The sequence below is a fragment of the Hermetia illucens genome, chromosome 2, assembly GCF_905115235.1.
Source record: "Hermetia illucens chromosome 2, iHerIll2.2.curated.20191125, whole genome shotgun sequence".
Lineage (NCBI taxonomy): Eukaryota > Metazoa > Arthropoda > Insecta > Diptera > Stratiomyidae > Hermetia > Hermetia illucens.
Genome location: NC_051850.1, coordinates 56,011,362 through 56,032,745, shown reverse-complemented (window position 1 = coordinate 56,032,745; position 21,384 = coordinate 56,011,362). Strand labels below are relative to the sequence as shown.

Below are 21,384 nucleotides of genomic sequence, written 5' to 3'. Positions count from 1 at the left end.
AAATGAGGTCATGAGTCGGCCGGAGGAATTTCCACCTTTCCTCACTGCGGGGACTACCTACCTTATCCCTAAGGACACGGTGCAGAACCCCGCAGACACAAGACCGATTACTTGCTTACCAACCATCTACAAATTCATCACATCCATTATTAGTGGAAGGATCAATGCGCACCTCGAGACCAGCAACGTTATGTCCGAGGAGCAAAAGGGCTGCCGAGTTGGGTCAAGAGGTTGCAAAGAGCAACTCATTATCGACTCGGTAGTTTTAGGGCAAGCAACTAGAGGCCAAAGAAACCTCTTTAGTTGCTACATCGATTATGCCAAGGCTTTTGATAGCGTTCCGCATACCTGGCTAATCGATGACCTACATCTGTATCGCATTGATCCGAAGCTAATAAAATTTTTGGCGACAGTCATGGAAGGGTGGCATACCATCTTATCGGTGCGTACATGTCATTGTGCTAATACCTCAGAGCCCATCCGTATACAGAGGGGCATCTTCCAGGGGGATTCGCTGAGTCCCCTTTGATTTTGTATGGCACTGAACCCTCTTTCATGGCTACTGAATGATGCTAGAGGGCATGGTTTTGCAATAAAGTATGGCCTACGTGCTAAGTGAGAACTGACACACTTGATGTATAATACTTAGATGACATCAAGCTGTATGCTGGTACTGACAACCATCTTAGAAGTCTGTTGCGAATAATGGACATGTTCAACCGTGATATTCGGTCAGTCCGGTGTCCGAATTCCTGCGACATGTAAAGCTGGTGCTGAAATTGCATCTCTCGGGGAAGAATAAAATAAGCGCGTTGAATGTATTTGCTATCCCTTCACTGGCTTATGCATTCGGAATATTGCCGTGGACGAAGACCGATCTGGAAAACGTCCAGCGGCGGATACGGACAACTATGTACAAATTCCGAATGCATCATCCAAAGTCTGCCGTGGAGCGGATGAACCCGCCTCGTGACATCGGCACAACGTTATCGCCAAGCCGACTCGCTGCGCGCTTATTTTTACACAAAGAGCAGGCGAGTCCCTTGCATGCGGCTGTCTATAAGGCAGACTGTGGGCTGATTCCACTTAACTTGAAGAATCGATCGTTCAATCCTCTGAGTGTGGTGAAGTCGGATCAAGAGCGGATCGATGAATGGAAGTCGAAGGCAATGCATGATAAACACATGAATTGTCTTTGGCAGCCATTTGTCGATTTGCATTTGTCGAACAGATGGCTGTGTGCTGGGGAGCTCTTTGCTGAGGGGTTCATGTGTGTCATTCAGGACGGCGTGGTCGCCACCCGAGCTTATAAAAAGCTCATCATGAAAGAACGGGTGGAGAACGACCAGTGCAGAATGTGTGGTTCGGCGTTAGAGACGTTGGATCATCTCATTTCTGGCTGTACTGTTATGGCACCGGTGCAATCCATCACCAGGCATAATGCTGTATGTAAGGTTATCCATCAAAACCTTGCATACAAGCATGGGCTGATCACGGGAACATGCCCGGTTTACCAATATGAGCCGCAAGCAGTACTTGATAGTTCTGCTTGCAGCATGTATTGGGACCGGCAAGTTCTAACTGATCGCCATACTGCACATAACAAGCCAGACGTACTGTTAGTTGACAAGACGGGTCACTCCGCGTATGTTATTGATGTTGCTATCCCCCCATAATAGCAACATTGAACGAAAATACGTGGAGAAGAAGGTAAACTATGAGCCATTGGGTCGGAAAATCAAAGAAATTTGGCGTCTCGAGCTGGTGGTTGTAGTTCCAATAATATTGTCAGCTACACGTATTGTACCTAAATCCCTCACGGCTTCCCTTGATGTCCTGGAACTTTCGCCCACTTTGGTTCAAACCAAGCAAAAGTACACCATTCTGCATACGTGCTCGATATTGCGGGGAGTCCTCGACGGATTCTCCCATTGACCTACCACTGGCCACCACCACCAGCGCCCCTTTAGTTTTTAAGTAGATAGGATGGTCCGAGCCTAAATGCTTGGCATTTAGTGCTAGTGTTAGGTAAAATCCGGCATCTGCCGATATTGGGATAACCCAGATAATAATCGTTGGTGCAACAATCCATATTGGACCAGGGCCTTGAAGTGTGTTAGAGCACTTCATTAAAGACCGTAACGGTACACTACAGAAACACTGTAGGAGGCAATGTGGTCAGCATTGCGCGAGATTCAATTATGTCGACCCAATTCGCACAATTGAATGAAGATAGTAAAACTGAAGCTCAGTGTTATTGAACATAAAAATATGAAAAAAGGTTATAGTTCGAAAAAAAATACTGTGGGGATGCCTTAATTACCCCAATTGAGCCATTGAGCCAATAAATAAACACACAAGCATATTTCATTCGGAATTATAGATGTGCCTCCTTCAATCTTCAACGGACAGAACATTGCGATTCCAACTGGCAGCCAGGCGGCTGGTTATTTCTAAACTATTATGGAAGTGCCTTAATAGGCTGAGTACGCTCACTCGCTGACTTAATAGGCTGAACACGCTTGCCTATGCCCTCCATGGAGTTAATCAAAAACGTGTGGTTTGGATTAACCACCTTTTAATCTGCAGTGAAGGACGGTAGTTTCTATCACTAAGTGAGCTAAAAAATACCATGAGGAAAACATGGTCGACATCGACCAAAGTTACATCACAGATTTGTATTCCTCTTTAATAAAATGGATGCCCCGGGTCTAGTCATTATTGAGACCCAAACACGCATTTCCAGCAATCAAAGGTAGTATGCGTTCCAGGGCGAAACGTGGATTGGTACTCACGATGGTGCATAAAACCTGGGAAGCGCCTGCTGAACCAACACCAACAGCTCTACTACTAAACCCTACCTCCACCTCCACGTGGTGATTGCTGGGAGTCCTCTCTTAATGAAAAACTGCAGGAGGAGAAGGATGAAGGTGAGTTTCCGGCACCTAACAATGGGACAAATTGTACAAACTGGTCCTCCAGGTTGGAAGTTGGGTAGGGCCAACAACCCCAAACGGAAAACCCAAGTCACGAAGCCAAGGAAGAAGTCTCGGACAAGTTGGACGTGCGCTCCCTGTACAGACCGAGTGTACCCTGTCCCAATGTAAGGCTGGTGTAACAGCGTTGCAAGAGATGCACAAGGTCGCTGTGTGTGTAGTGACATGAATTAATTACAGTAAATAAATGCGGGTCGAAACCAAATAGTTTAACTTTGAAGTAAACTCACTTACCTTTCACATATTTTCATTATTTCGTGTGCAAGAGCTAATTAACTGCAGCGCAAAATCTGAAGAAACACAAATAAAAGGCAACGCGGGAATTCTCGGCCAGCATCACTTTACTTCGGTTTAAAGCAGAAGCAATTGATAACATTTCACTTTCACTTGGAATATTAATCAATATTAATCACATTTCTCGCGTTTCGGATGGAACTTATTCGCGTTTAACTAAAAATGCACAAGAGAATTGCGCGCGAAACGAAATTTGCTCGAAACGTCACATCCTTAAATAATAAACTTCAACCGAGTCGAGCTTCCTATTTACGCCATTGTGAATGGACAGAGTTCCGGTTTGTGCAGTTGCTTAAGATGATTCTTTTAAGTAATCCTAATTGGTTATGTTGAGCACGTAAACATCAACTATTGTCACCATTAAGTTCAGCGGACTAAATTCCCTTCACGAAGGCTTTTGTTAGCAAAAAACAATCAACATTTTCAACATTCTGTACTCGCTCTTTGAACAATACTACATATGGCAACCCGATCGGCGGCTCCCCCTATTCCGACAATCCATGACAATTCTAATATCAAAGTGACAGCAAAGTGCACCGATCTCTCGGTCAAGTGAAATTGCATTTTGTTTGCGGCAAAATTCCTTGCAAAGTCCTCCCCGTTTTACCTGTGAATTTCGTGAAATTGTACCTATCGTGGTCGTGAGTGCTAGGAAGTGAGTGGTGTTGTTAAAATGGAGGCGGCTCCACGGCTTCCCATGCTATGGTTCCCGTTGAAATTCAGTCCGGAGGGAACGTCGTTCAATAGCTTGAAAAAGGTGTGTACTCCCCTTTCAGCGTCGCATATCTCGGCAAATTCGTGTAAATAACGCAAAAGGATAAGTGCAAAGTGTTTTGAGTTGTTCAGATAATGATTTGTGGCGATAAACAACGGCCGAGGCTGCTTATTGGACTGCGGTTGTCGCTTTGTATCCACATCGCCGTCGATAAGCAAATTTTCTTTATCGAATTTTTCCAGCCAATTGTTCGGGGACGTGACTCATGGAATGAATATTGAATGCAATTCGGTGTCAGCCGACAAATTGCGCGGAGTTTGTTTACTGTTAAGTGCCAAGACAGAGGCCTAATTGGATTACAACGTCTGCTGGCAGCTACAGGGTCGACTGGGGCTTCTGGGCTTTCTGTGGGGAGCGAGAAGAGCCGTGGGAAGATTCGGTGTCAGCTGACAAGGGCGAGGGTTTGTGTATATTTTTGGATCGTGTAACAGTCGCCGAAAGAATTACACAAAGCATAGATTCAGCGATTTTCTCACGGTGAATAATTGCGCAATGCAACAAGTGTTTATATCAGATGGATCATGTCCAAATTGGAGCGATTCATCGAGGATACTTTCTGTGATATTGCTTAAGTTATGGACAAGAAAAAATTCAATTGAGTTTTGTAGTCGCTTTTAGCACTTTACAACGATGAGGCGAACAAGGTCCAACCCCATTAAATTGTGTTATCCGCGAAACCAAATTGGTGATAGTTTGCAAGGCTAGAGGCGAACCTTCAGATGCTACCTCACCTCTGCCCTGCGAGGCAGCGTGACTGAATGCAGCCACTGGTGCCGTTAGCTCCGATGGCAATGGATGATATATTCAAAGTGGGCATGAATCATATCGAGCTACACACGGTCGCTTCTGGCCTTAGCTAGTCTAAGCTTAGGAAAAAAAATTTGTTGAAGGTTTTGTGTTGGTCTTGAGTCTTGGTGCTTGGCCTAGGGATAACATAGGGCACAACTTTAGGAAGTTTAACAGAAATCCAACTGTTATTAACCAAGTTACAGAAGGTGAAACTTTTTTATTTTGAGTGAGTTTCGTGCATTCTAAAACGTATATGACGTCATCATAACATATCAATTCTTCAATACCACAACAAAGTGAGCTCACGTGAATGGGAGGTCCCAGGGAAACATTTCGTTTTAGTTTTTTAATCATTTTTATATTAATATCAATTACTCCAGACATAAGTTTAGGTGGAGTTTAAAGGAGGGCTCGCCATACATGCATTTCACCGTATACAGACGTGTGGGATATCAAATGAAAGGTCTCCATTAGCATTTTCCGAAACTATTATTAGTTTCGACATGAATTTATTAAGATCGGTTCAATGTCTGTCTGTCTGTCTGTCTGTCTGTCTGTCTGTCTGTCACAGACACTTTTCTCAGAAACGGCTGTATCGATTTACGCAAAATTTGGTGAGAAGGTGGGAACTGTGGACGCCCAGACATGCAGTGAGTGATATCCGTATACGCTGAGATTTAGAGGAGGTCCCCATACACGTAAAAGGGGGGTATAACATTTTTTTTTCACCAAATCTAGTCATATGGGGTATCAAATGAAAAGTCTCGATTAGTACTTTTCTAAGCCAGTTTTGAGATTTATTAGAAAGGCGGGGAGTGGAAGGGGTGGAAAGTGATGATTTCTTTAACGGACCTATTCTCAGAAACTACCCAGCCTCCTCTATATGGTGCCCAGGCCTCAAAATACTCTCCATATCGATATCCGTTCAAACTAAGTTAATAATAGTATTTTATCACATTTTGGGAGAAGTTGAGTAAAACCCCCCTTAAGTGTATCCCAGAGTTATAAAAGTTGTTGGTAGTATAAAATATAATATGAAGCATATTATCCCCAAGTTTGATCAAAATCGTACTATTAGTAACAAAGTTACAGTAGCTCAAAGTTGACTTTACCGTGTAAATTTACTGCCACTGAATATCAATATCACACTAAAGTGGGTAGTCAGACATGCTAAATGCATATACATAACGGGCTACGTACAAATGGGATAGTTCTGCACTTAAATATACTCACAGAAGAAGCAAACAAAACCTTTCATACCTGAAGCGCCCAGCTCCGGGTTCTCGACTTGTTTGTATCTGCTGTAGGTTAAATTCTTCACATTTACTAATAATATTAAACTCCGGGTTTGAAGCGTATGAGGCTGACTATTATCAATACAGTGCTTTCCATCAAATGATTTATATGAAACGCTTTCTAAAAAATAGAGGGTAATGGAATTTCTACACATGGAACTGTCATGCATTCATGGTTCCTCACATAGGGAAACATAAAACCTTTTATACCTGAAGCGTCCGGTTCAGATATATATATATTTGTACATTGAATAAGCGGTATTGAATATACGTACTTTATATGTATATGTATATATGTTATGCACGAAGTAAATCGAAAATAGATGTACGTTCAATTTATGTACATGCATATAGCAATGTTTGTTTATTTTGCATGAGCATAATATCTACGTCTGTAATATGTACGCATTTCTTGTAGGTTGAAAAAAATATTATGGAATATTTTGGGTTTTTACGCATATACTAATGGGAAAATGTGCATAGAAAGAGAAAGATGAACACAAAACCGGGTTATTTTAACCCGGTTTTGTGTGAAACAAAATTTTATTAAAATCGGTTCAATGTCGGTCTGTTTGTCTGTCACACCTGATTTACTTGGAAGCGGCTGAATGGATTGTAACGAAATTTGGTGGGAAAATATGGGCTGTGTGTCCCTTTACATGCAGCGAGTGGCGCCTTTTGTATTGAGTTGAGGAGGGGGCTCTTCAAGGGAGTGTAAATGTTGTTTCACCAAATATGATCTTGTGGATTATCAATGAAAAAGCTCGATTAGTGCTTTCTGAAACTGATCGTCTTTCTTATATTGGGTGGAACATAGGGGAGATATGGCTCAAAATGTGTGCCCCAAAAAGTGAAACAGGTCTCGTTCTCAAAACCTACCCAAAAGAAAAATCTGAAAAAAAACACAGAGGTGTATCTAAACGAAATATAAGCCTCAAAATACATCCCATTCCGATATCTACGTAAATAAAGTCAATAATAGTACACTACCATGTCGTTGATATGTATGTACATATGAGTATCTTGGAGTTTGGCAAACTATGTCGGAATATTTTTTATTCGAGCTTATGTACAAACGGAAAAACATGCATAGAGAGTTTCTCACATAAGATGAACACAAAACCTTTATACCCGAAGCGCCCAGCTTCCGGTATACCGAGTTTTTTATGTAATAAGATGGAAATCTTGAAGAGATACTGGCCAACGTGTAGAACTTTTACTCACTAAAACCATCCATGACTCCCCCATGCCCCGTGGAAGCCACCCACGTGAAGTCAGATCACTCTAGCTTGGTCACCTTACGTCTCTACGCGTAAGTAACCGCGCTTCTCGTTTCCTCTGCCTTTCGAACTTTGGTCTGGACAGATGCGAACATGGAGTCAATAGCATCCAATTCTAGAACCTCCTCTAGCATCTTTCTTCCTTCCACAAAGTTTGTACCATCGCAGTTTAGACAATGGGTCTTCAAATCTAAAACACTTATGCCACCGTAGCATATCGAGGGACGGGGAAGCCCGCTTACTCACTCCCAAAGCCGCCGGTACTGGGGTTCCGAGCCCCTGCAAAGTAAGTTTATTCCTCCTCACTGTTACAATCAAAATAAATAGATCGAAATTGAGGCATGTTAGGTGCAAGACAGGCAGTGATCTGTGGATTCCGTGAGAACATTGCGTTCCACACGTTTATTCGACACTGCTGACTGCATGGAAGTATGCGTGGAACACTATGTCGGCAATAATTATGTATCTAAGCGGCTGATCTGCCCGGCTCCTGACTATTTCGAGCTTTTCACAAGCCTTAAATCTAATTGTGGACGCACTTTGTTTGCCCCTTGCAGGGAACTACTTCCATATACACATTGGTTGGCGGTGGTGTAGTTCCCAATCAAAAGGCTCCAGCATTGTAGTTATCCTATTTCGAATACTGCAATTCCTATTCTTTACCCCTTACCATGGTGTTTTTTATAAAGGTTACCTTAGATAGGAGTTGGAGCGGATGTATTCACTCTTGGGCTATAGGAGCCATAATCCCTTAGCTTTGTTTTCCCATATTTTCTCTCAAAATATAATATCACTTCCATGATTTTATTTTCTGGGTGTCCTTCCCATAGTCATTTTAGTCCACGTACCAGAGATGAACAAACACGTACCCATGCACAGGTAGGAAAGAAAAGTATGGGAACACATATTTACAAATCATTAGGTATGCCCGTCTCCGCCAGAAGATCTAGCAATTCCTCACAGGTCCGTCTGTCTATCTGTCTGCCACACGCTCTTTTCGCGAAAACGGTTGCACACATTGACACTATAGTATGTCAAGCAAGCCTATAACCGTCAGGAGGTTTAATCTTTTCATTAAATGAACTTGCCCAGGTGCTTCGAACTATTTTGCACTAGTGCCGAACTCTGTCCCAGAACGTGTATGAAGGTTTCAACATACTTCGCACAGTACCTGCGGGCGTTATCCCTAGCTTCCCACAATAATCCCTATTTTATTTTTTGTGAGGTTCAAATAGTCCTATGTGCGCTTAAGTTCGTGTTCCACTTATTACTTGACTATCTTAGCCGGACAGCTGGCCTCATATGCATCAGTGTTGACGCTGTTGAGGCCTTTCACCACCATTTCTGGCTCTATTTTGCTCTTGACGGGGGGGGGGGGGGGTCTAGTATAGGGATTTCAGTCTATTCTCCTGGAATTCCTTATTATTCTACTTCCGAGTTGCTCTCAATGTTGGAGCTGATTATTCTGTGATCTAACATAGAAGGATTACCCGGCACCGTCCAATTCTTGACTAAGTCGCTCATGAAAGTGTTTCCTTTAGTTATGTCAGGTGTCTCTTGCCTGGCGCTAGTCACGAATTTTGGCGTATTCCCTACACCATGTATTACTGACTTATTACTGAGAACGTAGATGAATTCCGGAATGTATTCAAGCCATCAATTAGTGTCGCTGCTTCGCCAGATTTCGTGATAGCCATCGGCATCGCAGCCGAGGAGAAGTGGTAGCGCCTTCCTCTCACAAGACTTCATCAAATTAGTGAGTGGTTTAGTGGGATCTGGATGTCGTCTCCTGGGAAGTATCCGATGCCACGACTGCCTCCCGAGTTCTCCCCCGGGTTTGAGTGAAACTTGGACCGCCACAAGTTCTCCGGTCAGGAACTCTGAAAAACATCATACTTCAAATTGATTTTAAGAATAATGCAAGCTCTCAACTTTTCGCAAGAGGAGTCCCAAATTATCTACATATTTCAACTTTGCAAACCACGAATTTGCCCCCGTTCTCCCAGGGCTCTTGAGCCAGAACTATTTCAGTGCTGTCCTTGGAGATTGTCGAGCAATCATTGCAGATGCAGTTCTTATACTTATTGACAGCTATTGGCTCCGTGAGTGTCTGGAACACTTCTCGCTTGTCGACGTATCTCCTTCCTCCTCCGGGATGGTGCTTTCCTGCATGTCGCTGGCCACCCTGAGCCCTAGAAGAACCAGGTCTAGGTTGCCCAGCTTCTCCTCAGTGGCCAACAGGTATGTTTTCTTATATGCTTCTGTCCTTTCAGCCTCTATGGCCATCGAGATTCCTCTAGTAGCTTCGATAGGTTTTCCACCCGATGTTTTCTCCTAAGTGTCTTTCCTCGGCTTCTTCCTTTGCGCATGCACAGGTATATTGCCAAATTTATAGTTGATATAGCAATTTTAACGTTTGCCTCCAGGGATCAGTCACCTAACCTAATCATGAGGAGTTTGCTTTTGCTTTCCACACCGCGTATGGAGATCATCATTTCGAGCAATTAGGGGACCCATTAGAGCATCCGCACTGCCGCTTTGGGAAGAAACACTGTTACTACCATATATGCCCCTGACATATCATCCGCAACACAACTCGACAATTCTGCTCCTTTTCAACCTAGCAATTTAGGGACGATAGTCCTAAGCCACTCTGCAGTTTTCTTCGTCGCGCAGTCCACAGTATATTCCTTGCACATCTGCCTGACGATACTTGCCTTTCTTTTCAGAGCAGATTGTACCTATTTTTGGTGAAAGCCAGGAGACTGCTGTGGTTTATCGTGAAATTTCCTGTTCACACTACTATTTTTTTAGACTCAGAGATTGTTGTACCAGCTCTAGGATCGTTGACACTTTCCTAATATCCAACGTCCAGCGCCCTACACACTGCTTTATGCAGATGATGTTTTCCTAGCATCTGATAGCAAAAATGATCTCGAGCAACTTGTTCAAAAATGGAATGATCGCCTCATGCAACACGGTCTCAGATTGAATTTAAACAAAACTGAATTTTTGACGACCGATCCCCATGAAACAGGCACAATCACTGTCAGCGGCAGTGATCTGCCCAGAACTGAGCGATTTAAATACCTCGGGTCAACGCTATCAGCCAATGGAGAACTGCGTTATGAAATTGCTTCACGCATTAACGCAACCTGGATGAAGTGGCGTTCCACAACTGGTGTCCTTTGTGATCGACGTATCAACGAACGTCTCAAATCTAAAATTTACCGCATTGTCGTCCGTCCAGTCGCTCTCTATGATTCTGAGTGTCGGCCGACCATAAAAGACGATGAACGGCGTCTTGCGGTAATGGAGACGAAGATGCTACGTTGGACTAGTGGCGTCACACGTTTAGATCACCGATCGTGGGAAAGTTGCGAGAGAGGCGTCTTCGATGGTATGGTCACGCAATTCGTGCAAACGAGAATTCTCTTGCCAAGATTGGTCTGAACATCGAAGTCGATGGTAAACGACCAAAAGGCAGACCTAAGCAACGGTGGCTTGATACGCTGTATGGGGATTTGAAAGCCTCGAGATTGCACCCAGATCAGGCATTCGATAGAGCCAAATGGCGAGGCCGATCACGATGAGCCGATCCCGCTTGTGAACGGGACAAAGGCTGAGGAAAAAGAAGATGAACTTACGGATGCCATCACCATGCTCTTGGGCCAATACCGCACTCCCTTCAGAAAGACTAGTAGTCATTCCTTACCAGGTTCCACAATAGAAACGAAGTAAACAGTCTTGTCATACAGATGTGCTTGAGCTAACCTTTTCTGCCATACCTCTTGGCGAATGAAATCATTGATCCAAAGGAGTTATTGAAGGCGCCTGCTATATTCATCATTATTACCATGTAGTCCTCTCCCTCATGTATCTGTCAACCTGTTCCCAAGAGTCTTAACAAGGAAGAAGTTGAGATATATTGGGCTTTAAACTTTAGCCTATGTTTGATCTCGCCCTGATTCTAATGCACCTCAAAGTTGTCGGTATATAGCCCAATGCAAGTGACTATATATTTTCACCAAATGTATGTATGGTCATCATTTACCACTTTATGGTGGATAGCTCGTCAACCACGCTAGCGCCACTGTTCGCGGTTACCTGAAGACCCAAGACGCCTGTACTCGTTCTCCCTTGTTCTGCGCCTAGTACTCTTGGAGCGACAGACCCGTCGGTCATCTTGGGAGAGTGGACTCCACTGCATAAAGTAGCCAGCAATGCAATTGTATTGTATGATGCATGGTCGACAGCCTAGTTCTTCGTTTGTGATAGTGTTAGGCCAGCGTATTCGGATGAGCCGTCGACAGGTGTTCATGAAAGCTTGGAGCCTTTGAGTGACAGTGCAGCAACATAGAAAGAATACTAGCACAGACCAGTCTCAACTTGATTTTGGTGTTGAGATAACTGCATTTCCAGATTTTAGACAAGGCGGCGGAAACGGATCTAGAACTGTTAATGCGTCGAACAACATTCAGTTTGGTGTCACCGATAACAAGAAAAAATACAAAATACCGGGACAGGATGTGAACGCACTCCATTTTGGACCTCGAAATCCTCTGAGATTTTACCTCGGTGACATTTTGCGCCATTATACATATGTCACTCTGACAATGTTTATTAGTTTCTCCAGAATGTCCTTCCTGTGTAGGGCAGATGCACTCCCTGTTGACACTATCGAAACCTTTCTCGAAATCGATGAAGAGCATGTCAAGCGAAGATCTAAACTCCGCGCACTGTTCCAAAACGATCCGTATGGTGTTGATGTGGTCAATGCAGGAGGATCTGTAGGGGAAACCAGTCTGTTCTGTCGATGAAAAGTTCCAGAATTATTTTAGCTATCAACTTTGTGACGGCAGGGAGCGCGCAGATACCCCTCCAATTCGCGCTCAAAAAATGCTCCTCTTTGTAATCTTGTCAATCATTATCTTCTTCCGCTCCCTGGGGAAGGAATTGGATTATAAAATTTCCCTACGAGTGGAAGTACCAGTCTATAATAACTGCAGAGGGCCCAACTTCACTGGCTGTGATGCGGTTAAGAGCTTTAGTGAAGTTTTCTTTCAACCTCCTGGATGCAACACGCAAGGAAACGTAAGCCACCATTAGATGGTGATCCCTTTCCAGGTCGATATCACCGCCTCTCTTATTACGCCTATCCGGGAGACAATTTCTAAATCTACTGCTGATCGCAATCAATCTGATTGCTTGTGCGGTGTCGGTTAGTTGAAATCCAACTGACCTTATGACAGGTTCTGTACTGGAAGCATTAATTATGCATTATACATAAAAATCAACCTTAAATTGAAAAAAAAAATAACCTTCAAACCGTGACTTAACACTTTAAATGTTCTTAGCATTTAGTGATAATTGCAATGGGATCTCACCTCTGGAGTTTCATGACCAATAAAAGATATGTAAACGTGATAACACAACACCAATGACGAGGCAATGGAGCTGCAGAAACCCACAAACCTGCTTCTATTATCGTTACGGTCGCCAAGATTGCGTTTCTTCATCCCAGCTTCTAGGTCAAGAGGGCAGGCCTTGCAGTAGCCGTCAGAAACAAAACCAGATTCGCTCTGCTAGCACTCGACTTTCCAGAGTACGAAAACACATTGCCACAAGAGAGAGAGGATAACTCTCCTGAGTCCCAACAACTTGTTTCACTTAGGCCCAGAATGTCCAGCTTATAACATGGAATTGCCGCTCTAGTTGGAAAAAGCGAGCATTCTGAGTACCCTCGCTGGTTTTCTTCATGAGGTCAGTCTCTATGCGAGGCGTTGTTGACGGTACCAATAAAGTTTTAAAATTTGTCGATTGCTAACCCATAAATTTATATCCCTTTTAGTCGCCTCTTACGGTAAGCAGGGAAGACTTTCAATATATTCTTAATCCCCAAAAACAGACACCAACTCACAGAGCGAAAATGAAAGCAAATTGGAACCAAAAAACTCCAAATGAAACTGAAGGGAGAAAATCCACAGTTGCTATTTGCGAAAAACACGAAGAATGCTTTTGAGTTTCCTGGTTACTCCTTTGTGGAGTATAGGTCATCAGTATATTCGCTGTTACTGTATTTTTTCCGTATTTTATTTTCATTGAGACTTTGCTTCCATTTTATTATTATCGACACTTAATGCTGTACAAGGGATTAACCTACAGCAAGGGAGACAACTTCAAAGAAGAACACAACACATCCTGTATGGCCGGGATTCGAATATGGAGCAACGGGATCGAGGGGCTAACGCTCTAACCCCTTAGCTATCGCGCCGTTATAATCAAACCGGAACGGACCTTCGGTATTCAGATTTGGGGCGCAGAAAATCCCACTACACACTAATCGTACAAATCATCCAAATGAACTGACCTAATATCTATTACAACCTCCATCTCACAGGCGATTCAATAGAAAATATCCCGTTGATTTGCGAGTCCATTTAGAACTAGACTACGCCACCGTTTGTAAACCTCGAACAAATTGATTTGACCTAAGCAATGGCTCAAGATCAGCCCATCCCGTGTAAATTATAAGCTTTGTTCCTTTCTGTATGTTTTTTTTGGAGAAGATTCAGAAATTATTGAAATATCGATAAAGAAGTATTTGAAAATGTGCATGAAAAAGGCTTAATTGTAAATAAAATAAGGATTTGATGTAGGACGCTAAATGCTAAATAATCTATTTATTTTTCGCACCCTGTTCTGTATTTATATTTTCTCTTTTACAGTACATTGCAGAATGCTACCAAGAAAACCCAGATTCATTCTCCAAAGAAGTGTATGCCCTCGAAACCCTTCGAAATGCAGCCATGCATCCAACAAAAGATGTCGCAGGCTGCGCCACACTCAAAAGATATTACTGTCAACTCCATTCACTCGCGAATCGCTTCCCCCAAGTTCTAGAGCGAAATTTATTCACATTCACATGGAAAGATTTGTATGTTAACAACGCCTACGAAGTATCTGACTTTCGCTATGAAATGGCTGCAGTCCTGTTTAATATCGCCGGCCATCACACACAATTGGGAGCCTCAGTGAATCGATCGGATCCGGATGGAATGAAGTTAGCTTGCACACATTTCCAAATTGCCGCTTGGTCTTACGGCGAACTGCGCGAGAAATATCAAGGAATTAATTCAAATAATGATTTTATGACTCCGGAACTATTGCTGTTTATGCAACAGGTTTCATTTGCACAGGCTCAAGAGTGCATTTTAGAAAAATCATTGATCGATAACCGGAAACCGGCCATTGTAGCTAAGGTGACTGCTCAAATCGTCAGCTACTACGGAGCGGCACTGGCTGCAATGTTGTCAGGTGGCGATGACGGAACCATTGGTGATATCGTAGGCAGTAGTGTTTTCAAAGACTGGAAGAAATATGTTCGGTTCAAAATTGCTTATTTGAATAGCATCCTCTTTTTATACCAAGGCCAACAGGCAGAGGAACAGCAAAAAATGGGTGAACGAGTTACATTGTTTCAAGCTGCTTCCGACAACCTAGAAGAGGCTCGAAAAGAAAGCAAAGGATTGTCCGATCAAAAGGAAATCATTGAAGCACTTACATTCACCACCGATGTTGTAGAGGGCAAGCGAAAAGCTGCCAAAAACGAAAATGAGTATATTTACCACGAAGCTGTACCTGAACTGAAGGATATTTCTGCCGTACAGGGAGCAAATTTAGTGAACGGAATCAATTTCAGCGTTACAGATCCAGACGTTGCAGGTGAAGATATTTTCGCACGACTGATACCCATGAAAGCACATGAGGCGAGCTCAATGTACAGCGAAGAGAAAGCTCAACTACTTCGCCAAGTAGGCGGCAAGGTAACTGAAAAGGATAACGAGCTGAATACTTTCATGAGCTCGCTTAACGTTGACAATCTCAATGTGAGTGAGGAGCGTGCAAATAAAATCCCTCAAGGGATAGTTGATCGTTGCGCAGCGATTAACGCAAAACCTAACGCCATTCCTGATTTGATTACTTCGATGTCGAGCCTTGCTGAAATTTGCGCCGATGTAGAAACTAGTCTGAAGGAAATCAAGGAACTGTTGAACAAGGAAGACATAAATGAGAGGAAATACCAGCAAGAGTCTGGAGTTCATAGAACTAATGCACATTTTACAGAGCTTTCAAGAGAATTCCAGAAGTATATGGAAGCGCATCAAAAGGCAGGCGATAGTAATGATACTCTACGACGGGCTATGGAACTCCACGTGAATAATCTACGTATCCTGGCCAAACCTTTACAGGAAATACAACAAAGTGTGCCTAAGCTTAGCGGTGAAGTAAATGAGAATGTATTTCACGATCTAAAATTGATTCTTAACAAGGTCAATGAGATGAAAGCACAACGTGCTCAGTTCTGTGCGGATTTACGAATCGCTATCAACGATGACGACATTACCTCGAAAATTATCGCACACGGCGAGGAAAACGATGTGAAAGAGCTTTTCAAGAAGGAAATCGGAAAGCATGACAAATTGGTTGCTTTAATTGAGCAGAATTTGAAAGCACAAGATAATATTCTCGCTGCACTTACCGAGCATTATGCACAGACGGCTCCCGTTTTAAAAACTATAAATGATGTTAAACACAAGCGCGATAATTTCTTTTCGTCGCTAGCAGCTTCGTACGATGTTTACGAAGATCTTCTTGCCAAGAGTGCAAAAGGATTGGAATTTTACAAGAAGTTGCAAGGCAATGTACAAAAATTGCTAGCGCGTGTAAAAGCGGCATGTGATGTTCAAAACGAAGATCGTCAGCAACGAATGAATTCTATGAGGCCGAAAGCAAGCACCAATGTTGGTCTTGGAATTACTACTCCAGCTTCAAAGTCAACGGCACCCAAACTCAAAGACTATTTGAAATCGGGGAAGCTACCAACCTCTGATGCAACATATATTCCACCGATTCGCCCTAGTCCACTTGGCTCGGAAGCGACTCCTTCGTCGGCGTGTGCTACTTCAACTCCAACGTATTACACAGCACAATCACAGATGCCTCACATACCAAACGATTATCCACCACCACCATATACGCCTCCCACGCAACAGTATTACGATACTAATGGATATACTAATCCCATCTACCAAAACAATCAAATACCGGCTGCAGGAGTGAAGTATGATTACAACTACTCAGGCTACGATCAACAGATGCAATATCAAAACCAAATGCAGGCCTATCAAAATCCGCAGACCTCAGCAGCATCCTCAATTTCCAGTCATTCCATTACACAAGCAAACACTGCGACGGCACAACCAACAAACCAGCATTATCAGTATCCGCCAGCTGTAACCCCTGAGCAACCAGCTAACATGTCATATCAAGCTAATGCGAACTATTCGTATGGCACTCACGCAACGGATGCACAGACATCCTACCCCAACCAGACTGCAAATTATATGCAACCCTATCAACAACCAACTTCTCAGCAACAGAGCCAACAACCGCAGCAATATCATTACCCTCAACAGGTACAGCAGCCTCAATTAACCCCAGCACCTTCTCCTTCTCCATCGTTCTCTTCAATAACACCACAAATAAACCAAACGCCAACCCAATCGACCTGGACACCGACCTCAATGACTACTGCTTTCGAGAATTTGTCGATTCAAAACAGTGCGCCAGCCGTAACGAACTTTCCAAGTACTTGGAACACGAATGTGGCACAGCCAGCTGCAGTTCCAGTTGATACTGTAAGTCAACAACAAAATGCAGTACAATTGCCTGGAACAGTGGTACCGTCAACAAATACTTGGAATTCTGCTGTTCCTAGTACAGCAGCTCCAGTGCAAGAGACTCAGCAACCAAACTCTGCCACAATATCTTATCCTACGTATCCCGCCACTAATCAAGGGCAGACAAATGAATCTCAAAATGTTGGAGTATACCCTCAGCAACCTCAACAACAGCCTATTGAGTACGTTCAGTCTCATGCCGCTGCTCATCAGATACCGTATGTGTCTCAGCCCGCAGTTTACAGTTACACTCAAGCTGAAACTGCTCAGTATAATGGAACTGGGTATCAGGTAGTTAGCACAAATAAATGTTACCGTAGAAGCAATTTTATAGTTTTGTATTTGGCAGGATGCTGTTGTGCCACCCAGCGCGTACCCGTCTTACACCACAGCGACGGCAACAAACACGGTCGATAGTATTTCAACCACTCCTGCGATGGGAGCAACAGTCACAAATCAAGTAAGTTCGATCAAACATGAGTAACGACCACCTTTCTGAATTTCTATGTCGATTGTCAATATTGAAAAAATTACAATAACTTAGTATGTGTTGATAGAAATAGTAAATTTCCCAATAAAAATTACAAATGGCTCAAAGGGTCAATTTTAATTAGTATGATTTGCCATTTTACGCAAATGACCTTACGAAGACTGCAAAAAAAATCAGAAAGCTTCTCCAGACCAGAATCTCTACAATAAACATTGCTTCCACAGCATTAACAAAGCAAGCACGCTCTCATTGAAAATCAAATAGGAAGAGACTTTGTAGACGTCCTCAACTCTATATAACGATTGGCTGTTATGATGGAATAAAGACCCCATATGAAACTGAATGCCGGTCATAAGGGCAGAGCTGTATCTCACAATATTTATTGTAGTCAGTTACCATTTACGATAGAAGCACCAAAATTTGGTTAAGTAAATAACTCTTGATTGTACCCGTAAAGTCTAAAGAAGCTTCTCAATGAAAACGAGAGAAACACGGTCGATCACGAAATCATTAAGAACGAAAAACGAACTGACCCTTCTCTAGAACTTGCCCTTGATAAAGCGGGCGATAATGCATCCAAGGCAATTCAGTTTCCGAAAGATGTCAGCGTAGCACACAACTCCTACCTTGAAAATAATTGTTGTTTCCGGACGGATCTGCTATTTGTCCTTTTTCGCTTCTTGGCACTTGCCTCCACATCCGACTTTTGTATCAAAAATATTAATGTCGATATCTTTCCAATCTCGACTGCCGAGGTTAATGCCATCCTTGATGATGACCTCCAATGCTTTGAACTATTCCAAAAAGGATCTGGTATGGTTTTTTTTTTTCATTATAGCAATAAACACAACAGAAACGGAGCTTTCAACCATTGAGAAGGAGAAATTCGGTAGCCTTACACCGTAAATAAACTTGCTTCCTCCTCTTTCATATCGGGATTAATTTTTTTGGATATCGTTCACATACCCAATTTTTATCCAAACTCTGAGAATTCGCCCTTCTCTGAGTCTCAGCATGCCTACTGCATAGGCAAATTGAGCAGTATCTACAGTACAAACAATATACTCTGTCTTCCTGGAGTAAGAAGGAGCATACAACAACGATAGTACCAACGCTATCAAGGAAGCCTGAATAGGATTGGAGAGGCATTGAATAGAGTCCAGTCTGATATGAGAAGTAACCACTTGACCAGACCTATGAGTGGAGGGTACGATGGGGACATCCCTTCGGTGCTCTGGTTGATAGTGAAGCTATTAACCTCCCGCGGCTAAACGAACAAACATTGTTCCAATGTAAAGTATCTAGATGTGATTCTCGATCCTAAATTGAACTGAAGATTGAACATAGAACTGAGGGGTAAGAAAATGTGTATAGCTTTCTGCGTCCGCAAAAGGACCTTTAAAGAGAAATGAGGCCTTCGGGCGGAGATAGTTCTCTGAACATACACTGCCGCGGTTCATCCCATCCTAACGTACCCTTCTATTGTGTGGTGACAGACGTTTAGCATAAATTACAATTAAGAAAGTTCAATAGGATTCGAAGAAACGCGTATGCAGATCCTATCGGAGCCCTTCAGTCATGCCCGGCAAATGCTCTTAATGTACTCCTATACTTCTTCCCCTGGGTCTGCACATCAAATACGCTGTAGCGTGGAATACTGTCAGAGTACGTCAGCCCGGGTGTTGGACAGTGAAGCCCTACAGCCATAGTAACATTCTAAATGAAGCACCTCCAGAATTCTGGGCATTCCCAACGGACTACGCCACACGCAAGCAGAACCTCACAAGGAACTTTGTTGTGGATTTCTTAACCAGGGCATGCATCGTTTTTTGCAAGTTGTACTTCTTCCTATATGAAAAGAGCCTGTTTGTTTTGACATGTGGTTCCTCGTATTATAATTTAATCACATTTCGCACCTCAAGACTAAGATTAACATTGGTATTGACAAATACCTGGTTAGTTTGTCTCGTTCATTAATCGGCTTAGTGTCTACGGTTGATATTGAACGCATTTTATCCGCAGTAATCGTTTGATGAACTATTATGGGATTATGTTGAGCACTTAGAGTACGAGATCTTGTGCAAGTCCCGGCCTTGGGTTTGACAATATCTTTAATGGCGCAAACTTTATTTTAGCTGTCAATAGTTGAAATGTTCATCGATTAATTTCGAACAGATTAAAACAGCAATGGCCTCGCTGGATGCCCCGTAGAATCCATACAACTGTACAGTAGCCATATTCAAGGCGCTGCAGCGGGTTTTAGGTATCCAACTAGAGCTTTAGATTTTCTCTCGTAACTCTTAATCCCAGTCTATTTTGACTAACCGCAATTGCTAAATTTCAATTTTGGTGGTAATGATGCAAGGCTGCAGCCAACCCAAAGGTTCCTATAGTGTTGCTGCTTCTTATAAAATAACGCATTTATTCGACTTCTCAAAGGTACCATTGCTAATGGAAACCTAGTCCTTTAACTTCTTCGGTTGACTTAAAATCTAGTGGCAAAAGAGTTTTTTGATCTTTCGATGCAATATGTATTAAAAGGTTTGTATAATCAACTATCCATTTTCGAAGATGAAAATTCCTCTTCCCCCTCAAATCGATCTCAGCGATTTAGTCGGCCTGACTCGCTGAAATCCGTCAGTACGTCATCAACATAGAAATCTTTCAAAATTCATTCGCTGGTCTGCGTATAATAGAGGTACTCGACCATTGCTTACTGCTGCAATGTACGTATTGTTAAGAGTAGAGTGCAAGCTGTACCATAGGATACGGCTCGTAATCTATAATGGTCAATTCATTTATTTGCGTCAATTCGGCATTAAATGTTCATAACTCCGGCTATTCTCCTTTCCCTCAATCTACCGATATATTGACAAACCTATAACTCCAGCATCGCATTAGCCAATGCAAGAAATTAATTTGGATCGTTGGTCCGACATGAAGTAAATCATTGATTTTCCTTCAGATGATTTTTGGAAGGCATGCTGCCCTTAATGACCTAGTGGTGTGGAAGAAAAATAATCTTTGGTATGTATATGACTTTCTAGAAGCTTTCCATGTGGCCAAGTCGAAGATATTCCTCCTCCTACACCAGGCATGGAACTCACTTAACAGGCACGTTTCGAAATAATGTTAAGTTCCTCAACAATTTCGTGTATAGTGTGGCATCATAACAGCGCACCATAGCGTTTATATCTATCTACCTTGTCCGTGAAAGAGTGCTTTCTCTGTATTGTTTCGATAAGCGACGACGATAACTAAACAGGATTCGAAGTAGGTTAGGACTTCTTAATAATATTCGCTATCGATCTATTGCGTCCTTACCCCACTGAGATAGTAACTCCAATGAGACAGGGATTGAAATTTCACTCAAAGTATCCCCTGTTTGCTGCAGAAGGAGACTAACAGGTACCCATGCCTCGGATAAAGACGAAATTACCTTTGGTGATCGTATCAGGACATGAATTAGGCTTTGGAATGTGCGTACGCTCCTCACCAGCGATATCGACTACCCCCAGAATGGTCACTTTTTCCAACTTGAGCGTGAAAGTTCTAAGCTGAACATTCTGGAATTAAACGAGGTTAGATCGTGGGACTCCTCTTCCTCTTGCGACCCTGTGCTATTGTGCTTCAGAAATACTGCCGGAAGCGTGTGGGTCCGGAATCGATGCTAATGACGACCGTTAGGCCCATACTCATTACTTGGGAACATTTCAATGTTG

General features: G+C 42.8%; 1 protein-coding gene across 2 annotated transcripts in view; it reads left to right on the top strand.

The window, feature by feature from the left end:
- The first annotated feature begins 3,805 nt into the window (after positions 1-3,805).
- LOC119647862 (tyrosine-protein phosphatase non-receptor type 23) overlaps positions 3,806-21,384 on the top strand; it is a 32,168-nt gene continuing 14,589 nt past the window's right edge. For both annotated transcript variants that reach the window (XM_038049132.1, XM_038049131.1), the window contains exons 1-3: positions 3,806-4,047; positions 14,158-17,463; positions 17,522-17,632. In XM_038049132.1, the coding sequence (XP_037905060.1) occupies positions 3,964-4,047; positions 14,158-17,463; positions 17,522-17,632 (3,501 nt within the window). In that variant the 5' untranslated portion in view covers positions 3,806-3,963. The remainder of the gene's footprint in view (positions 4,048-14,157; positions 17,464-17,521; positions 17,633-21,384) is intronic.